This window comes from Barbatula barbatula (genome assembly GCF_947034865.1).
Source record: "Barbatula barbatula genome assembly, chromosome: 14".
NCBI classification, from domain to species: Eukaryota; Metazoa; Chordata; class Actinopteri; order Cypriniformes; family Nemacheilidae; genus Barbatula; species Barbatula barbatula.
In genome coordinates, this window is record NC_136777.1 from 7,214,299 (window position 1) to 7,233,699 (window position 19,401).

At 38.1% G+C, this 19,401-nt stretch overlaps 2 protein-coding genes across 2 annotated transcripts; one reads left to right on the top strand and one right to left on the bottom strand.

Annotated features, from left to right (window-relative positions):
• The first annotated feature begins 1,513 nt into the window (after positions 1-1,513).
• On the top strand, positions 1,514-3,730 carry six1a (SIX homeobox 1a). Its single transcript, XM_079473636.1, has 2 exons — positions 1,514-2,362; positions 3,115-3,730. The coding sequence occupies exons 1-2, from the start codon at positions 1,803-1,805 to the stop codon at positions 3,404-3,406; spliced, it is 852 nt and encodes a 283-aa protein (XP_079329762.1). The 5' UTR covers positions 1,514-1,802; the 3' UTR covers positions 3,407-3,730.
• A 7,427-nt stretch (positions 3,731-11,157) lies between these two features.
• Positions 11,158-13,533, bottom strand: six6a (SIX homeobox 6a). Its single transcript, XM_079473633.1, has 2 exons — positions 12,560-13,533; positions 11,158-11,780 (listed from the first exon to the last, which is right to left on the bottom strand). The coding sequence occupies exons 1-2, from the start codon at positions 13,129-13,131 to the stop codon at positions 11,615-11,617; spliced, it is 738 nt and encodes a 245-aa protein (XP_079329759.1). The 5' UTR covers positions 13,132-13,533; the 3' UTR covers positions 11,158-11,614.
• Positions 13,534-19,401: the final 5,868 nt, after the last annotated feature.

Genomic DNA, 19,401 nt, shown 5'->3' on the forward strand with positions numbered 1-19,401 from the left:
GTGTTCTCGTCAGAGTGGGATTATTGGTGACGTTGGGGCAAGTATGCGCGCACTTCTGTCGGTCAATGAGAACATCTTGAAATGATCATGATCTGAGAGCGGGCATGTCGCTGTGACTGGGGGGCTGGTACAGGATCTGATGGAGGGGGTGCATTGACATAACGTAACCTGAGTAGCCCCTGTTGACGTCTCTGTACAGAAGAAAAAGGTTTACGCAAAATGCGTTTTTAACGATAAATGTCTGAACTAATGGGTTAGAAATAGACCTGAAATACTTTACACAATAATTAGTTATACGCTAATCAACATCAAAGCTATCGTAAATATAAGATTGCCATTTAAAAAAGAATTCAGTGAGTGAAATATGAGTAAAACAAGCAACGCATTTTTTACATTTAGACAGTTTTTAAAATCCTGTCTGATAAACAGCATTGACATAAAACAAGCCATATGACCTCACATTATATGAATTGTGATAGAACATCTGTTCGAACATTTAAGTTCTAATAAATTTGTGTAACGCTTGCATGTAATGCTGAGTAAACCATGTATGTTCAACGACATTAATAAACCATTAAGAGAAAGGGAGGGGGCACGCAAACGCTCCCTGTTTAACTAATCATGATGATTGTTTTTACAGGTGTTCAGGGACCAATTAAAGATTACACTGATAATAATTAAAATTGCGATATTTTAATCCCCACACTGTCTATAGAACCTTAAGAAATAAATTAGGGGAATATTTTTAAAAAAAGTTAAACAACCTCAGGCAGGTCCAGCTGGATGTCCTGGTGTAGTGTTACAGATATCTTGAGAGATAAAGAGCTGCGACCGGGAGGGAGCTCACAAGTTATTCGCTAATGGATCGGTTTAGTGTTTCAGACAAACCACACGGTTTCACACAGTCAACCTTTTTCGAAGTTCGGTATAAAATCATATACTGTTTATCTTTAAAAAATCTATCTATCTATCTATCTATCTATCTATCTATCTATCTATCTATCTATCTATCTATCTATCTATCTATCTATCTATCTATATATATATATATATATATATATATATATGTGTGTGTGTGTGTGTGTGGATGACGAAACAGGTTGTCTCACCATATTCTAATTTTGCCGCTTAGAAGAGCGATAACAGGTCGTTTGTTATTAAAAAGTCAATAACAATCATTTTGAAACATAAATATAATACTGTGAAATAATATGCAGCAGCTAATGATAAATTAAAGTATAGTGTCATTCAACTGAAATCAAACGACGTGTTAAAACTGTGTTCAGAAAAATAGGATGCCATTTATATTCCACATGCAAGGTTGCTGAGGTGCACGTGTAGGCTTCTGTGATCATTTAATAATTTATTAGGGGCCTATCAGTGAGTATGTGCACGCGCGTCCGTGCGTGTGTGTTTTCAGGGTCTCCAGTTTCAGGCCTTGACGTCCGCCCTCCGGGGAGGAAACGGAACGGATCTGTAGATGCAGTTCTACTCTGCTGGCCGGTTCCAGAACAGACCGGGGCTAGTTAATCACGGAATGACGCTGTGCTGGGTTTCTCTGTCATATATCTACACGGACAATCCACGACCGAAGCTCACGTGTAGATCTTGGGAGGGTGACAGTAGAGCTGAAAATCTAGACAACAGACGGTCATGACCAATATTTGAACTTCATTAACATTTTTTGGATATTGATCCCGGTAAAGGGGTGCTTTGAAAGTGACACGGGACGTTTTGTCCTGGGGCACGCGCACAGAGCCTTGGATTAGGGTAAATTACGCGGTGGATCGGATCGGTGAATCATGTCAATCTTGCCCTCCTTTGGCTTTACCCAGGAGCAGGTCGCATGCGTCTGCGAGGTGCTGCAGCAGGGTGGGAATCTGGAGAGGCTCGGACGTTTCCTCTGGTCCCTGCCAGCCTGCGACCATCTCCACAAGAACGAATCCGTACTTAAAGCGAAGGCCGTGGTGGCGTTCCATCGGGGAAACTTCCGTGATCTCTTCAAGATCCTCGAAAGCCACCAGTTCTCCGCACATAACCATCCTAAACTTCAGCAGCTGTGGCTTAAAGCGCACTATGTGGAGGCGGAAAAGTTGCGAGGCCGCCCTCTCGGAGCTGTGGGAAAATACCGTGTGCGCAGGAAATTTCCTTTGCCCCGTACGATCTGGGACGGTGAGGAGACCAGTTACTGCTTCAAAGAGAAGTCTCGGGGTGTGCTGCGTGAATGGTATACTCACAATCCGTATCCATCTCCACGGGAGAAAAGGGAGCTGTCGGATGCAACGGGGTTGACCACCACACAAGTCAGCAACTGGTTTAAAAACAGGAGGCAGAGAGACCGAGCAGCAGAAGCGAAAGAGAGGTGAGATCCAGATAAAAATATCTCTGTCGAACTTTAATATTTGTTACAGTTTTTAAAGTGCTTTAAGTTTAAACCAATTCTTTATTGAAGGCGGTCTTAGAGACAAGAGATATATTCGCAATATTTAAAGATTTGATAAAAAATATTCCCCTCATAGTTTGGCTAAATGCACGAACCTAATAAACGTTAATGTATTACGGAGCTATTTACAAATGTGTATTTTTATTTCTTAAAATATTTTACTTATTTATTTGATCACAAATTAATCGTTACTGTAATTTTTTATTTCTATTTATCATAACGAACGAAACAGAAAAAAAAATATTTTGGACAGATTGTTACAGTGACATGATTTGTAAGGATTTAGGCCTTAGTGTCATTTAGTGACAGATTCTGAGTGTGTAATTTTATTTTCTGTCATATAAGCATAGGCCTATAGATAAAAAATGTAACTCGTCCTAACAAAACAGGAGATTTTGAGACAGTGAAAAATAATCCACACAAAGATTATATTGCCTCGCACACAGTTTCTCAGAAAAGAGGTTGTTATTTTTATTCTTTCCAAATTTTTAGAGAGTGATATTTATCGGTGTACCCACCATTATCTGTCACTATTTCTGTCAGCTAATTAAATAATTTTCTTGTTTTTAAATATTATAGACTATCATAACAGCATGACACAGTTAATCACCTTTGCTATTTTAAGTAGCCTAATTGTATGAAATTGTAAAATATATAATATTCCCCAACAGAGAAAACAGTGAGAACAACGGCATTGGCGGTAATAAGAACCAGCGGTCCCCGCTCGACGGAGTAAAGTCGCTCATGTCCAGCTCGGAGGATGAGTTTTCTCCGCCGCAGAGCCCCGAGCACAACTCCGTGCTTCTGCTGCAGGGGGACATGAGCAATACTGGGGCTAATCCATACCCAATGCCCGGGCTCGGAGCACAGCATCCGATACACAGCATGCAAGGACATCCGCACCAGATCCAGGATTCGCTATTGGGATCTCTCACATCCAGCCTTGTGGATTTAGGATCCTAGGATGTCTCATTCACATTTTGAAAGACAAGACTGGAACAAGTAAAAAATACGAAAAACCCATATTTACGGTATTACTCCATATCATATTCACGACGCAGAGTACGATTGCTAAATCGAATTTAGCAAGGCGGGGAAATGGAAAGAAAATCCCTTTTGTGAAACCAACAAGGCCATCATTTAAACATATTCAGAGTATTGCTTGGTACTGGATAAAAAATGAATAATTTATATTGTGTTACTCAAAGATTAATTTATAGATGTTTTTTCAGTTTGGGAAAGCACGAATGAGAACCTCAAGAATGAGGTTTAATAAAAATGGCTTCCAATATCAGTTTTGTTTTGTTCAGTGGTACAAAATGTTGATAGGCCTAAGTATTTTTAAATCAGGTACTATACACAAAAACAGCGAAAGACATTTTGATCTTAAATTCTATTCATCTTTTGGTCAAAGTAAATAAAACAATGGAAGATAATAATGCAAATATGGCAATCCGCGTGACACGTCAGAAGAGGGCATGTCATGAGCGCGAGCGCGTGAAAAATGAGAACGTTTAAAACGTCAAAAAGAAAGATTGGCCGCCAAAGAGACGACCAAGAGGCGCCAGACTACGAGAAAAGTCTCTTTTTTGTTCAATGTAAAAAGTCAACAAACACACTTAATCACTCCTCTTGTAGCTTTTCGATAAGAAAAACTCTTACAGTAATATCCCAAGACTGTCAATAACATTTTATTAGTTCTGGGCCACCAAAAGTTAAAACATGTGCCCCTCAAACGGTCCTCTATCAAACCTAATGCTTAATACCTTTTTCCAAACTGCTTTTAGTGTCAGCTGAAAACAAGCAATTGTGAACTTTTATTAAAATGTTATGTTTTTAAATCAGACCAAGCATACGAAACTAAATGATTTGATGAACGGTTGTACTTCCAGAGTATTTAAGCAAACATGAAATCCGACCACGTAGGGAAACATACCCAAACTTCAATATTCTCCGCCCCACCACAACTCGTTCTGTCTCACTTACCTCGATCGCCTTGTCACCGAAACTGGTTGTGAAGAGAGTGCAGAGGGTTTCCGGGCACTAATGAAAACCATTCTCCGGGTGTAGAAGGGCTTGATTGCAGGAATGAAGGGGGCACCCTTCAACATCCATCCACACCACGAATTTCCTTTCAGTCAGTCAGTCTGTCTGAAAAGTTTAGGCTTTTCATTAAATATTTATGAAGGAATTTAGGCTATACACCAAAATAAAGTTCATCTTTATGCACCAACAAACAAAAATATTTAAACGTTTAAGCAAACTGTTTAACGTCAACGTGAGGACATTATCATGTTGGCAGTTACTCAAGAAACTGAGAAATCTAAATAGCATAATAAAAGTTTATCAGTAAAACGCCAAACGGCCAATTTTTATACTTTCTTTGTCTGACCAGTTCCCGGGACCTCCAACTGGGGTTAAGATATATTTGAGACAGTTGCTCTGCTCTCTACATTATAAAAACCTTAGTCCTGCCGCTAAGTCACTTAACGAAAAGCGCAAATTCTAAAGACTTCTTGTGCACAGCATACGGGTCAAGTGGGGTAACCCTGATCTCCATGCAAACTTACACCTTGACTCAGAAATCATGAAATTCTGTCATCATTTACTCATTCAAACCTGTACACAATTATTTGTTCTGTTGAACACAAAGATATATATTTGGAAGAATGCTAGAAATGTTCAGTTCGGTGACATCATTCACTACCATAGAAACAAATATAGTTTTTTGTTCCATTAAACACAAAATTCGATATTGTGATGCATTTTGGAAAACAAACAGTTCTGGAGCACTTCTGACTACCATTTAATAGTATGGTAGTTAGTGAAAATCGCTCATTAGTGAAAAAGTGTTCATTAAAACAAGGTAATTTATACATGTGTGAAATTACACAAAGGTTGATTAAATGATGACATAATTTAGATTTTTGGGTGAACTATCCGTTTAAAATCTATCGTTATGGCTATTGCTCCCACTCCCAGGGTTTTATTCAAACCGAAAATATACTTTTTTTAAATAATGAAATACTTTCGCAGGTTTGCCAAATCTCTATAACGTGACAGTAGCGTCGGCCACTCTTTTTTAAAGAGCTTTTAAAGGAACTATCATGAGAGCCAGAAGAGGGGGATTCTATTTCCGATACAACATGACCTGACAACATACTTCAACTGCCCACCCCCGACGAAGACTAGCATGTGTTTGTGGTAAAGGGATATGGGATGATTAATTACTTTTGAAATATGTTTTATGAAATTATAGCAGATATCCCCCCATAAAGAAACAACTTAGAAATAAGCAAATTGGAAGATCTAATGTGTAGAAACGTATGTCTGCATTAATGCTCTGAATGTAAAATTGCATGGAATTATAAAGCCAAAATTTCCCTCCTTCGAGAAGGAGAGAGAAACAGGATAAAACTCTAGATGGCTCCATTAAAGAAAAAACTCAGGAAATGAAAACAGAAATAGGATAGCTTCCTGTTTTTCTTTGGGACTCATTCTCATGTAGGGGTATAATTACAACAATGAGGTCAGTGTGATATAGATTAAAGCATTGGACACAATCTATACAATAGACACACAACCTCATTTCATAGCTGAATCTTAGTAATCATAGTAGATGTCTTGGCATTGAATAAGTAGTTCTTTCTAAATCAAAATAATCTAAATTCACAGTGACTATTGAAATGGGTAAATTTTAGATTTCAGCAGGAGAACCACACAGACTTCTGATTTATAAACGGTATCCCAGCAGGCATTGCACCCTCTTTTATTTTCCTTCTTTCTTTTACCTTTTTATTCCATTAACAATAATACGTGGTAAATACTGACCAACTAAGTTCATGTAACTAAGTACAATGTATCTACAGTTAAACAAATACAACTACCGCATTGTTCTCCTTGTAAAGCAAAGTATGAACATTTAAATAACACTTCGTGGTGGGTTTTTTAACAACTGTATTCTTTGTGGTCATGATACCCATCTCATTATTATTTAGGTACTAGGATCAGCAGTAAACCGTTGCAAATTCCTCCTTCTGATGGTAATTTGAGGTATCACAATAATGATATTCTAATGCCTGACATTCTAAAATCTGCAGATGGCTAAAACAAATCTATCTAAGAATTCCATTCATTTAAATGTGTGTTAAGAATAAAACATAGTTAAGTCAATATAAACGTTAAAATTCAAATTGAACTTAAATGTGTCGTTTAAGAGAATATTCTTCAATATTCAATAATTCCATAATGTTCAATAATAATATTGAAGAAATGGGGCGTAGATTTACTTATTAAACTACAAAGGCAGAATTCAAAATCCACACTGCGAACAACAACTGAGAGTATCAAAAAGTGGTGTGAAACCTTTAACGCTGTACTTACAAGACGCCAAAGATTAGGAATTTACAAGAGAGTAAACATCTTATCACTCATTGATAAAAATATTATGCAAAGGTACTTGTCTCCCCCTAGTGACTGCGAGAGGGATTGCATCATAATAATGATTGTCAAAAACACTGTCCACATATCTCGACTTCATAGCTATTATACAATCCTGAGCTGTTTCACTTGCGTATAGAGTTTGAATCTGAAATGAGGCAGAATCTAAGTCTGAATGTGGCAACATGCCCATATTATGCAAGGTACTTGTCTCCCTCTAGCGACTGCGAGAGGGATTGCATCATAATACTGATTGTCAAAAACACTGTCCACTAGGGGTATAACGGTTCAAATGACTCACGGTTCGGTTTGTGTCACGGGTCCTGTTCGGTTTGTTCTATGTTATGAGAAAAGGGACTACTGACAAATAAAAATAAGATCAATTAATCAAGCAACAGCACCAATAAAACAACAGAGCAAAGCAGAAAATAAGATAGGTACCATATAAGTAGGCCTACATTTTAAGGTATAGAAATGAATGAAAGTAATCAAATAAAACATAAAATTGCATCTGTACAAATTATCATATGATGAATAATTGAAGATACAGAAGCTAGTGAGTCACAAGCAGTGATTGATTTCCTTTACTTTTAACAGACAACAGGAACATGCTACTGTCGCTTTAAGAGGAACGCAACGTTCCGGTACACAGATACTGTACACATGCGTTGTTTTTCGTCTGCTTCGTCAGTTTACTTGACATAACCTACCACGTTTTTTAAGATACTCGACAAGAGGGGCATGTTGACCTACTCCGTGTGTGAATTTGTCCGTTTAAGCGCAAGACTTCAAAGACAACTCCATATTTGCGCCATGTCTCAGACTTTCCTTGTGCTCAGGTCTCACCTGCACTCACGCGCTCACACCACCCGCGTGATGAAGGGACACCATGCGTAAATCAAATATGAGATTTGTCTGCATTATATGATTTGTTGTAGGTATTAAATGCGTATCCATCGTACGGCATGAACCGTACGGTTCATTTTTTTTCCGAGAACCGTTACACCCCCACTGTACACATGTCTCGACAGTAGGCCTATAGCTGTTATGTAACCAAGAGCTGTTTCATTTGCGTATTGAATTTAAATCTGAAAGGAGGCAGAATTTAAGTCTGAGTGTGGCAACATGTCGAAGTTTAACTGAAACGTTAAACTTGTAATCCAAAGGAGGTTCAAACCCCAGAAGGAGCTATAGGCTATACCACAATTCTGTCTTTTTACATAAATAGGAAAGACTCGTTACTCCATGTTGCCTGACAAGGATTGTACCACCTGACTTGCTAAATGAAGTGTCATGGATGGAGATAATTGAGAAGCTTTCAAACTTTGAGAGGCTCAAGCTTCAAATCACGTACAATTACTTACTGCCTATCGCTTTTCAATAACTGTATTACTTTCCTGCCAGTTCTCGATCTCTCTCGACTTGTAATTTTTTTTTCTAATAACAGAGTCTCGACAATTGACACTGGATTTAAAAACAGATTAGTTTCTTTGCTGAGGAAACTTTCGCGGCTGTTACCTAATAAAAGCAAAATATAGGCCTACCACATGAAGCGCATGTTGCAAAATCCTTTTAGGGTGTATATTTCTGCAGCAGTTAATAAGGGCCCCTGTTTTTATTTGTGAACCTAGACAATTGTGTTATGTTCACAATTAAATATCAATTTCTTTAGTTGTCTAAGTTTTTGGTTGACTGCGGATGGATTTGCTATCCATAATTAAGGAAATTCATTAACTGTGGAGTGCTGTGTTCTGTTGCTGTCCATGGTGCTGAATGTTGGCTGAAAGTAAACTTGCATCGCCGTTCTTCAAACAACTTCTTACAGACTACTGTATAAAATTATGAAATTCTACTTACAACTTAGGTCTTTACACCGCGGTATACAGACAGACTGTTCAATTCCAGAGTCCTTCTTAAAGTAATGCTTAGACCTAACTCAACAACACTTCACACACTCACAAATGACACACTTTTGAAACCCTTAAAAATAAACTATGAAAATTTGCATTTTTTTGGTTTAATCTTGTATTTGTGAACGTTTTGTTTTACTTCTCAAACTCTGCAATGTGTAAATTGTTTTAAATAAAAGTGCTTATTAAATAATAATGGCAGGTGGTCGGAAACAAACATGGGAGGATCATACAAGCATACCTTTTAAATCAACTAGCACACCGTCGTATAATGTTTCGTTATGTGGTATGTTTTCATATCTGTTCAGTGTAAAAATCTGTGCTTTGTGCCACGCCATATTTGGCCACCAGAGGTCGCAAACAAGAAACATGGAAAGCATTCGATAAATCCGTTGGGAACCATGAATAAATAAATAAATAAATAAATAAGCGAAAAATGCAAAGGCATCCTAGACTCATTCAACACGTAAGTATATTAAAAACAATTCCAATTATATAGGCTATACCGTTTAGATACGGTGTTTCTTGAATAAATGGCATTAGCCCATAATGCTCCATGCGACCACAAAAAACTAAATATTTAATTGACAAAGCATGCTACTTTCTCAATACATATATGTAAAAAACTAACGGATTAAAGTAAACAATTGTGTACTATCTGTTGCTGAACTGGGAGGCAAAGTTTATAGGCTTTAACACTAATACTCCACTTGAAAATTACTAGAAAATTACACCATTCAATTTGAAGATAGCCTAGATTTTTGTTATTGTATAATTAATAATAATAATACGTTTCCTTTGTTGTAAATAATCTTGAGCTATTACACACTTTGATTTACACATTTGTATATTCTTTCATTTTTATAATTAACACACTTTTAAACAGCCAACTGCACAAATAAATGACAAAGAAAGTTACAAACTAATTAAAAAGAAAGTTGATATTTCTGTACCTCTGGCAACCCCAGCACAGAGTGTTCAAGCTGAGGCTTTGAGGAGGGGACGGCGGGAGTTTCTTTGTTAGCTCAGCGCTCTCCAGCTCGTCATTAGCGCTGATTACCGTTGACCAGTTTGACAACCTTATTGACTGCTAAAAAGACTTTTTCATCGGCCCACCCTGCACTCCCCAGAGTTTAAAAGAAACGGAAATTTTCCACCACTCTGTATCCAGTGTGTAAATAAAGCCGTGCTGCTCTCCCCACCCTTACTTTGGCTCCCCCTTTTCTCCTTTTTCTTGCTAGGAACACTTAGTTTTGCCCCACTGTTGTTTAGATTGAAAGAAGATTGAAAAATACAGCTTGTGCTTTTTATAGGGAACGTTAATGAAAGGCGTGGGTTAAACCCAGGTGCACACCGTGAACTCTTGAGACAGATGGGAAACAGAGGTGCGTTGTTTTTGCGTTAATTAAATAATTTGCCAAACAAACACATTGAGTATGTTTAAACGCAAGAACGTGAATCAAATGAACTTAGCCTACATTAAGAATGTATACGGAAATGCATTCTCACTCTAAATACGAAAAAGATTTAAACGATCAATACAAATATGATTTAATTCAGTTTTTTGCTTTCCCCTTGACAGAAATTATTTCCATGGTTGTGAAATTACGAATAAAAACGGTCAAATATATTGCACATTATTTTAAACCAGATTGTTAATATTGTTAATATTATTGCCATATAAAAAATAACGACTAAAAACGAAATGATTGTTTGGATAAAGGCTAAAGGCTTAGGCTACCGCGTTTAAATAAAATTGCAACCCATAAAACAATACCATGAAATTGCTTACATATTCAATTGATCTCAGCTCTATAAAAATGAACGAATAAAGCAATAGAAGTTAAAAACAAACAAAATCACGTATTTTCAGCAAATCCCATGCCAAGCCGTGTTTACAAAGGCTTGCTTGGGCCATTACATATATCTTTTTATCCGCTCAGTGTGCGTACATGCAGGGAAACCTCCACAAATCTGAAAGAAACACCACGTAACAGCTTAGTTTGTGTTGACATCCGGGAAAGCGCCTCGGCCTTTCGCTGACCCTGTGCTGTCAAAGCGCATTACACTACAAGAAGCATTTTAGCCAATTACTGCTCGTGTGTGTAAGAGATTGAGCTCGCAGGGATGCATTAAAACATCCAACATATTTGATCCCCGTCTGTTGCAAATCTGTTGTGGAATATGTTCTGTTCACACTTTGCATGCATGCGTTCACTTTCGGGTAAACAATGGGCCACGTTAACCGTTCACGTGAAATACCAAATTGCATAATTTTTCTCAGTTCGACTTCTCCATTACTAGACACGTTAAGTCAAATTGACTCATAGGAAAATAAATTACCGTTATGAATTTGCAATCATTGCTTATAGCTAAACAGTGATTTTATTATTTTTAATCACGGTTAACTGTTTTCAAGAACTTTCACAACGCGCAGTACTGACGCACGACAAAAATTCTAATAAAAAAGATAATCACAAAGAATGTACCAATGACATTTAAAATATGTAAATAAACACTGTATATATTAAAAAGACAAGTGAACATAAACATTATTTAGTCGTTTCATAATGAAGTACACACAAATACAATAGCATGTTCGGCCCTATGATATCCCCCCCCAAAAGATCCCTTTGGCTGTTGTCGTGAGACGCATGCGCCTTTTTACTGATCACGTCAACGAATGCAATATTCGCAGGCCCCTTCAATCCTTCACATTTTAGGCTCTGTGCTCTCCTTGGGCCGTTAACAGGCACTAGAGTTTGTTGTTTTTTGATTGTCTCTTACAGTTCCCCTGTTTGCTCTTTTGAAGCTTGTCAGGTTAGATGTCACATTCACTGTCGCTGGAGGTGATCGAGATGGCGGAGGGGGCGGCCTTGCTCGAGAGACTGACCTCTGGGCTTGAGGCGGGTTCCAGTCGGTCTCCTGTGGTGTCATCGTCCCCCAGCGATCTGATCGAGACACCAGACAGAACCTGCTGCTGTAGCCTTCAGGGACGAAGAAACAGTTTTAAGATGTGTTTTCGTTGGCATCGTCATTCATGGAGACAAAACTTGAACAAAATGATAAAAAAGAAATGCCTTGTGTTTTGTTACGCAGAATAATTTTAGCAGTTAGAAAGTCTTGCTTTTATCAAATTCAACTGCGAAGAAGTCAAAGGATATTTATTTATACGCACCCCTCACACCATCCAAAGACAGACGAATCTTCAAAATGTTTTGTTAGTGAGGTTTTCGGGCAGGAATAGCCTCAGATGAAAATGCGAGGTGTCTATTTTTATATATCGCCCTATAGATATAATTTTTCTCTTTGAAAAATGATAAAATAACACTTGTAAAATACCTCTTGTTTATGGAACCTAATTGATCACTAGTTGACCTAAAGTGATGCGCCCATGACATTTTTTTACTTTCAATAAAACCAAATATTTATACATATATTTAGGTTTTTCTAAAGACTGTCTATACAACACTTATCCCACAAAATATTCAAGTTGCAGTAAACCACGAGTTACACAATTTAACCATTTGACTAATGATATGAGAATGACAGATGTGCTATGGGACGTTAGGGTTATTTTATTTTAAGTGTACTGGTCCAGAGAAGAGATACATTTCAAAATATTTACGCAAGGATATTTATTCCTAATATTTTAATTTATTCTCAGCAGTTCATATGTGCCCAATGGGGCAGGTAATCAAAAGCATCATGTAAACATGTGCTATTGTAGATCATCGTACTGCACACGTTGATAAAGGGTCTATACCTGTTCTTGGCCGCTGCCGCCCGGTCTCTCTGCCTCCGATTTTTAAACCAATTGCCCACTTGTGTAGGTGTGAGGCCAGTCGCTTGCGCCAGCTCTCTCTTTTTGTTGGGGTTCGGGTAAGGGTCCTGCAGGTACCACTCTCTCAACAGATGCCGTGTCCTCTCCTTAAAACAGTGAGTTTTCTGCTCGCCGTCCCATATCGTCCTAGGCAGTGGAAACTTCTTTCGGACACGATACTTGTCCACGGGTCCCAACGGACGTCCACGGAGTTTCTCGGCTTCCTGGTAATGCGCCTCGAGCCAGAGAGCTTGTAGCTTCGCGTGTGAGTCTTTGGTAAATTTGTGGTTTTCTAATATGTGGTAAAGCTCACGGAAGTTGCCCGCGTGAAAGGCCACGACAGCGCGCGCGCGCAGGACGGACTCGTTCTTCCCGAGGACTTCACAGGCGGACGGCGCCACCGGGAGAGACCAGAGGAAGCGCCCGAGCCTCTCCACGTCGCCGCTTTCCTCTAGCGTCTCGCAGACCCCCGCGACCTGCTGGGGGCTGAAATTCAGAATAGGCAGCTGGAACATGGAGACTTGTCTATCCTTCCGGTCTCTAATCTCTCTCTTCTTCGCACCTGCCGTTTGGTGTTGCTCGCCTGTCTCGCCCTTCTTTTTGTTCAGTGTCTCTGCAGAATCCAGACAAACAGAAAATGACAAAAGTTAACAGCTGTTTCAAAAAACAAGCTTAGGAGCGATGCCATGCGGCAGGCTCTAGCAGCCGGAACGGCGAAATCTCTTCATTGATTGCGTGTGAGCATAAAAACTGGTGCCAAAGTGTTTTCTGAGGGAAAAAATAAAAGAACATTTAGCCCCTGCTGGCGATATTTTATCGGACTTGTCAGATTGGCTGCGTGGTTGCCATGGACACACGTCAATCACTGTCAGGGTTGCCAATCACGCGTGAAGCTGCGCTGGATTTCAGCACCACCCAGCGCGCAACAGCGCCTTTCAGCGAAAGCGTGATTCTGACCTTTACGTTTGCTCTGCTCAAACACATGGAACGTAGTGTTGTCATTTGGCAGATTTGGAAGCAATTCCATTCGAGTCGTCTATTAAATGACCGTTAAAACATAGCAGACGTCAGTAACATTTGTTATACAATTATAATACATTTTTCACAGTTTATGGTTTATGGATATGTATAAATGTTTGGAAAAGCCATTGGTTTACACAAAGGTGGTATTTCCAAATGATAAATTACGATATGTATATATATATAGCTATATATATAAATAACTGTAATTTTATCAAAACAGATCCTATTTTAACTTAGAATTAGATAATTGAGCAATCAAATCAAGTAATATAAGGGGCATATAGCCTTTATCTGACCTTGAGAGTTAAGTTACACTTGCACATCTCTCTCTCTCTCTGGGAAGCAGTTCTGAACTATTTAGAGCTCCGTAAATATTTCAAAGTTATATTCATCTTAATCTCAACATATGCAATGTCTTCCACTAAATCCCCCAGTACGAAATAGATGGCTTTAGAGATCACTTGACTACGCTAAATAAATAATGACTTTAGAAGGCACTGGTTATGTGGGGTGCCTGTACAACAGATTCCACATTTCCTGAAAGACGTATTTTGACATCCTAATGGTTTAACAAATTTAGGATCAACAGAAATATATGAAAATCGTGCCATACTGCAACAATCTAAAGATTTTAATTTATAACTAACAATTCCATAAGGCTACTTATAAAAATATTGTCTTTCTTTAAACTAAAGTTTTCAACAACAAAAGTATGTGCTCTAAACCAAAACGAGCAATTAAGGCTATCAAATTAAATCAGTTATCTGGTAAATAAAATGTGAAGAATAATTTGTTCCATTTCTCGCAGTTGCTGTCAAAATGACATCCTGTTTCATGTATATGCCAAAGAGAAGTCAGAGATGGAGCATGCACAAACTGAATAATAAGGATTACACACATAATGTAATGCCTGACACCGCTATCCCTGAATGACAGAGAGCGAGAGAGGAAAGATAAGGAGTGACACTCATTCAAAGAGTTCAGTTTTCTACTTGCTCTCTGTTAACACAAACAAATCAGACATGATGATCCACACATTCTTTTCATGACAAATTATTTAACAAACTACATCAGACAATTTCACCAGTGTGTAAGACCAGTGAGAGTATATCACAACTCAGTCTGACAAGTTCCACTATAAACAGAGGATTAAAAAAAAGTATCTGCAGTACTTGTCAAACAAGTGCACTCACGCAAACTCACAATACTTAATGATTTGCAAAATGACATATGTTTCGCTGCAAAGCTACAGTGGCTTTGTTCTCCTCTCATCTCAGAAGATCTCAGTTAAAGCAAAAGCAAGCCTATAGGCCGGGGATTTACGTTCTAATTAAGATATCATGTCTGTCAGAGCTTCCGTGGCTTACTAATACTTCACTGGCCCAGATAATAGCAAATGAATGAGGGATTCGATTAAATAAAATCTGTATTTGCTTCAGTACGCGGACACGCCAGATGAATTAAAGACTTCTGTGCGCGTGGGTGTGTCCTGACAGATCGGTGTCCAGCTACGGCATTGTCCCGTTTAGATGTAATCTGGGATTTGTGGTAACAGAGAAGACCTCTTATCCTCTGACCCTTCTAGCTTATCTATCTCTCGCTCTCTGTGTCTCTCTGTTATCCAACAGCAGAACATGAATAAGCAACATCCGTTTCCTATCTATATTTTGTTAAGTTTGCCACTATATTTTGACTGTTACAATGCGCATTCAAAGGTTTTTAGTATTTTACAGATTTAAATATACTCTAACATATCTTAACGATAGACAATTGCAATGCACACGTAAATGAGGTAAAGATCTGATGGAGAATTTCAATTATCATGTTGTTTCGCATTTTCATTTGCATTACAGGAATCAAACAAAACCCTTAGCTTTAAAACCTGAGAATGCAATATCTAGTCTATCCCAGACACAAATGAGCCATTTCGGTCTACATTAACTGTTACCTAGCAACGAGACACACCAGGACCGGAGAAGCTCCACTTACCCCTGTTCTGATAACCACAAATCAGTCAAAACGGTGGACAACTTACTGGTGACCTATGTGTTCCGCACATGTAACTGACTGTGCTTTGCCTTCAAGGATTATTTACATGAACATTAATTTATTATAATTTGTAAAAACCCATTAAAGTTAATGCAATCGTTGTCTTGAAGCAGTTTCCAGTATCATCTCATTAACATCATGCCATTGGCTGTCAAAAATAAATGTTTGTTCAGAATAACTACTATATTCTACAAAATATTCTTATAGGTTTGTAAAATGGTAGTTTTTAATTTTGACTGAAACCCACAGGAAATCCTGAAGGCAACCAAGTGGAAATCAGATTCAAGACAGACAAAGCGTAAAACATCTTGGATGTGGATAAGTAATTGTATAATCGCTACAAAATTATTATCTGCCACCACTTCTGTAAACGCTGAATGCCATCTGAGAGGATAAAAGTTGCTGAATGAATTTAGTTACGGTTACAGAAAGAGAGCAGGAGCGTGTGCATGCATGGATGACAAGGTCAGTAATGTGTGTGTCAGTAAGATGTTTACAGATGGCCGTTATTTGTGTATTCAGGGCATATGTCAAATGCCAATCTGACACTTTTCATTTTTTATATAAAAATCTAGAAACTGTATGCTTGTTGAGGGAATCACATATTGGATGTCTTAAGGCAGTTGTTTCACTCACTAGTGACAAAGAAAAGTGACATTGAGAAACAGGTCATCTTTTAAAAAAACGGTGTGTGTGTGGTTACTTCAGCAGTGAGTCTGACAACCAGTGACAGTGGAGACTCATCTCACTTCACACACACACACAGTTGTGAGTAAATGTGACATGTCACTTTGGGTTCTGTGACTGTCTTACTCTGTCAGGGAATGCGCTGTGCTGTGGCTGTGCTGTGATACTCTTGCAATGAGTGACTCATAAATCTGAGATCAAGCCTCAAGCCCTCAGCTATAGAGGAATCTTCTGGATTCAGCTTTTTGCTGCCTCTGTTCACTCACAGCATCTCTAGTGTACAGAAAGAGAGAGAGAGAGGTGGTTTGTATTTGAGTGGGTTTTTCCAAGACAGTTTATCCACGTAAAGATATACAAGTTAATCGTTTTAGCCAATCAGCTAACAGACAACGCCATCTGTTATAGGGTTATTTTAAAGTTTAGCAATCACTTGTCAATGCCATTACACTCCTTGCACACGCATGCACATATGTGAGTCAATTATTTTGCCAAATATTGCCTAACAAATCATCCATCAATGGGAAGCTTTTTTATTCAGCTTTCGGATGATGGATAAATCTCAATTTTGGCAAATTGACCTTTTTTGACTGGTTTCGTAGTCCACGGTCACATATTTGAATTGAAAAACATTGTCAAATCTAGCGGAACAGACTAAAAGAAAAGAAAAGAAAGAAAGAAAAAGAAAGAAAAAGAAAGAAAAAGAGAAAAAGAAAGAGAAAGAGAAAGAGAAAGAACATTGTTACTCACATGTGGTTGCAAATCTAAAGCAACAATAATATGACAATAGAGTCACATACAGGTTTTTCAACCAAGGGTGATAAATGAGTACATGTTTTTTGTTTTGGCTGAAATATCCCTTAAAACTGTCATTGACAGTGACTAGTAAAATAAAATAAAATGTATTTAGTGAGACATAATGCAATGGAGTCAGTCATTAAAGCAAAATAAGGTGATGATCAGAACCCAGAAAGTCTGATTATATCTTGTGAGAAGAAAGAGACCACTCACTAACACAAGAGCAGTTTTTTGCCTGAGAAAGGGTCAATTATTTATTCTAAAATGATATACAGTAACAAAAAGATATGGCAGAAGAACTTGTGATTAGAAAGAGTATTCTAGAGATTCAGTAATATTTAACAATACAGAAATCACCAGAAGAAAGAATGGTAACAAATATTTCTATCAGCCCACTTTCTAAGAGATTGTTTTAATTGTCCTTTGCATTGATTAAGCAAAACCTTTTCTGACCTCGCAGTCAAACATTTTTTAAAGAGCGGTTTTAGCTTTTAAAAACGGACCCTGACTTGAGCACTTGCCTGTCAGTCACCTAGCAACAAGTCCAACTGCAGTCTCTCTCTCAGCTCCGGCCTGCTGAGAGGGGTGTCTGGGTGTATGTTTGGGGGGGGCTTGTTGAGTTCACAGTACTCTACTCCCTATTGACCAAGAAGTCCTTTCTGTGAGAAATACACAATACCAACTCAGACAAAGCAGTCAGGAAAGAGGACAGTCACACACACAGTCTTTCACACACATACACACACTCGCAGACGAGGCATATTCCAAGAAAACACACACACACAAACAGAAAAGACCTCCCCAAAAACACAGGGGCCTCTCCTATTGTTTGGCAGCCTAATGAAAATGATGTTCTTTTTCTATTTGGAGCTTGTTAAGGCTCACGGACTCTTTCAGTTTCGTGTTTCTCTCAGCCCCCCCACCTGCACAGAGGTGAAGGCAAATACAACATTGTGGGGTGGTTTCCTTGTGCGCACAATGCTTTTCTGGCTTAAGTGTTTGACAACTTTGTGAAGAATGACAAAAAATAAGCAAGCCCTGAGATCGGATGGAAGAAAGGGTAACACGTATATTTCTAGCATGCACGTGAGGGTTGCTGTTCATTAACATCTGAACCTCAGCAGACCGCATGGGATTGCGATGGGATCACAAAATGTAAAACTTGAACAATGTGCCCACGTGTAGACAGGTAAAGAGAACAGTCAATGCTTTCAGCGTACGACGAAGAACAAAAGAGAGAGCGCATTGTATTTTAAGCATATTTCAATTAATATATTACAAAAACAGCCGCACTTTGAAAAAAGTATCTTCAAAATGAGTCCCATTTAGTCCTGCACTCAAAAAAAAAGATTTTCTGATACTATTTATTTAAACAATTCATTTTGTTTAATGTTTAAACACAATAGCATTTTGTTGAACAGACTTAAAACAGTTATGCTTTGGTTTGAATAGGGTAAAAGTAAAAGTTGCAATAAAATTATGTTTTGTGCATCTTTCATCATAATGATGAAACCGGGATATATATGTTTGTTTTTAAAACAGTTGATGTTTTTGGGGGTTTACCATTGTGGTAAAGTGTAAAGCATGTCCTTGGGTTGAGGACCTGCCAACCAAATTTTAAATTGCTTTGATAAAAAAGGTACTTGGGGCATGCCATGAGTGTAACAAAACCAACTTCTGCTAACTCCTACAAGAGCAATATTTAGCTTATTTGGTGCTTGTTAAAAATAACAGATTTATCAGAAAATATCTTACTTAAACTTAAAACTTAGTTCAATTGTGGACGATTCCACAGAATGGAAACATGTTATCTCTACTTAAATACTTTCAGTATGAATTTGATTGATTCAAGTTATTTGGAAAATATGGGGATGGTTGTTTAAGTTTACTTAATTCAGTTCAGTTCTTCATTCATTAAGTATTTGAGTAGAGATAACATAGTTGTGTTATGTGGAACCACTGTCCATAATTGAATAAGTTAGTTTAAAGAAAAGAATGTTGTGTTGTGAAAGGGCTGGAAAGAGTCGAGAAATAGAGATCCTACGCTTTCTCTCTTTACAGATAACAGGGTCGATGTTGCTTAGGAATTTCTCTGGCCTTAACTGTCTCACTGTTCAGAAACACATTTTCAAAAATCCATATGGAAAAAAGTACATCTCTGCAATAATGACTGACTGTCTCTTACCCCTAACCTTTCTGACTTACATATTCACAGCTCTTCTTTGTGGCTG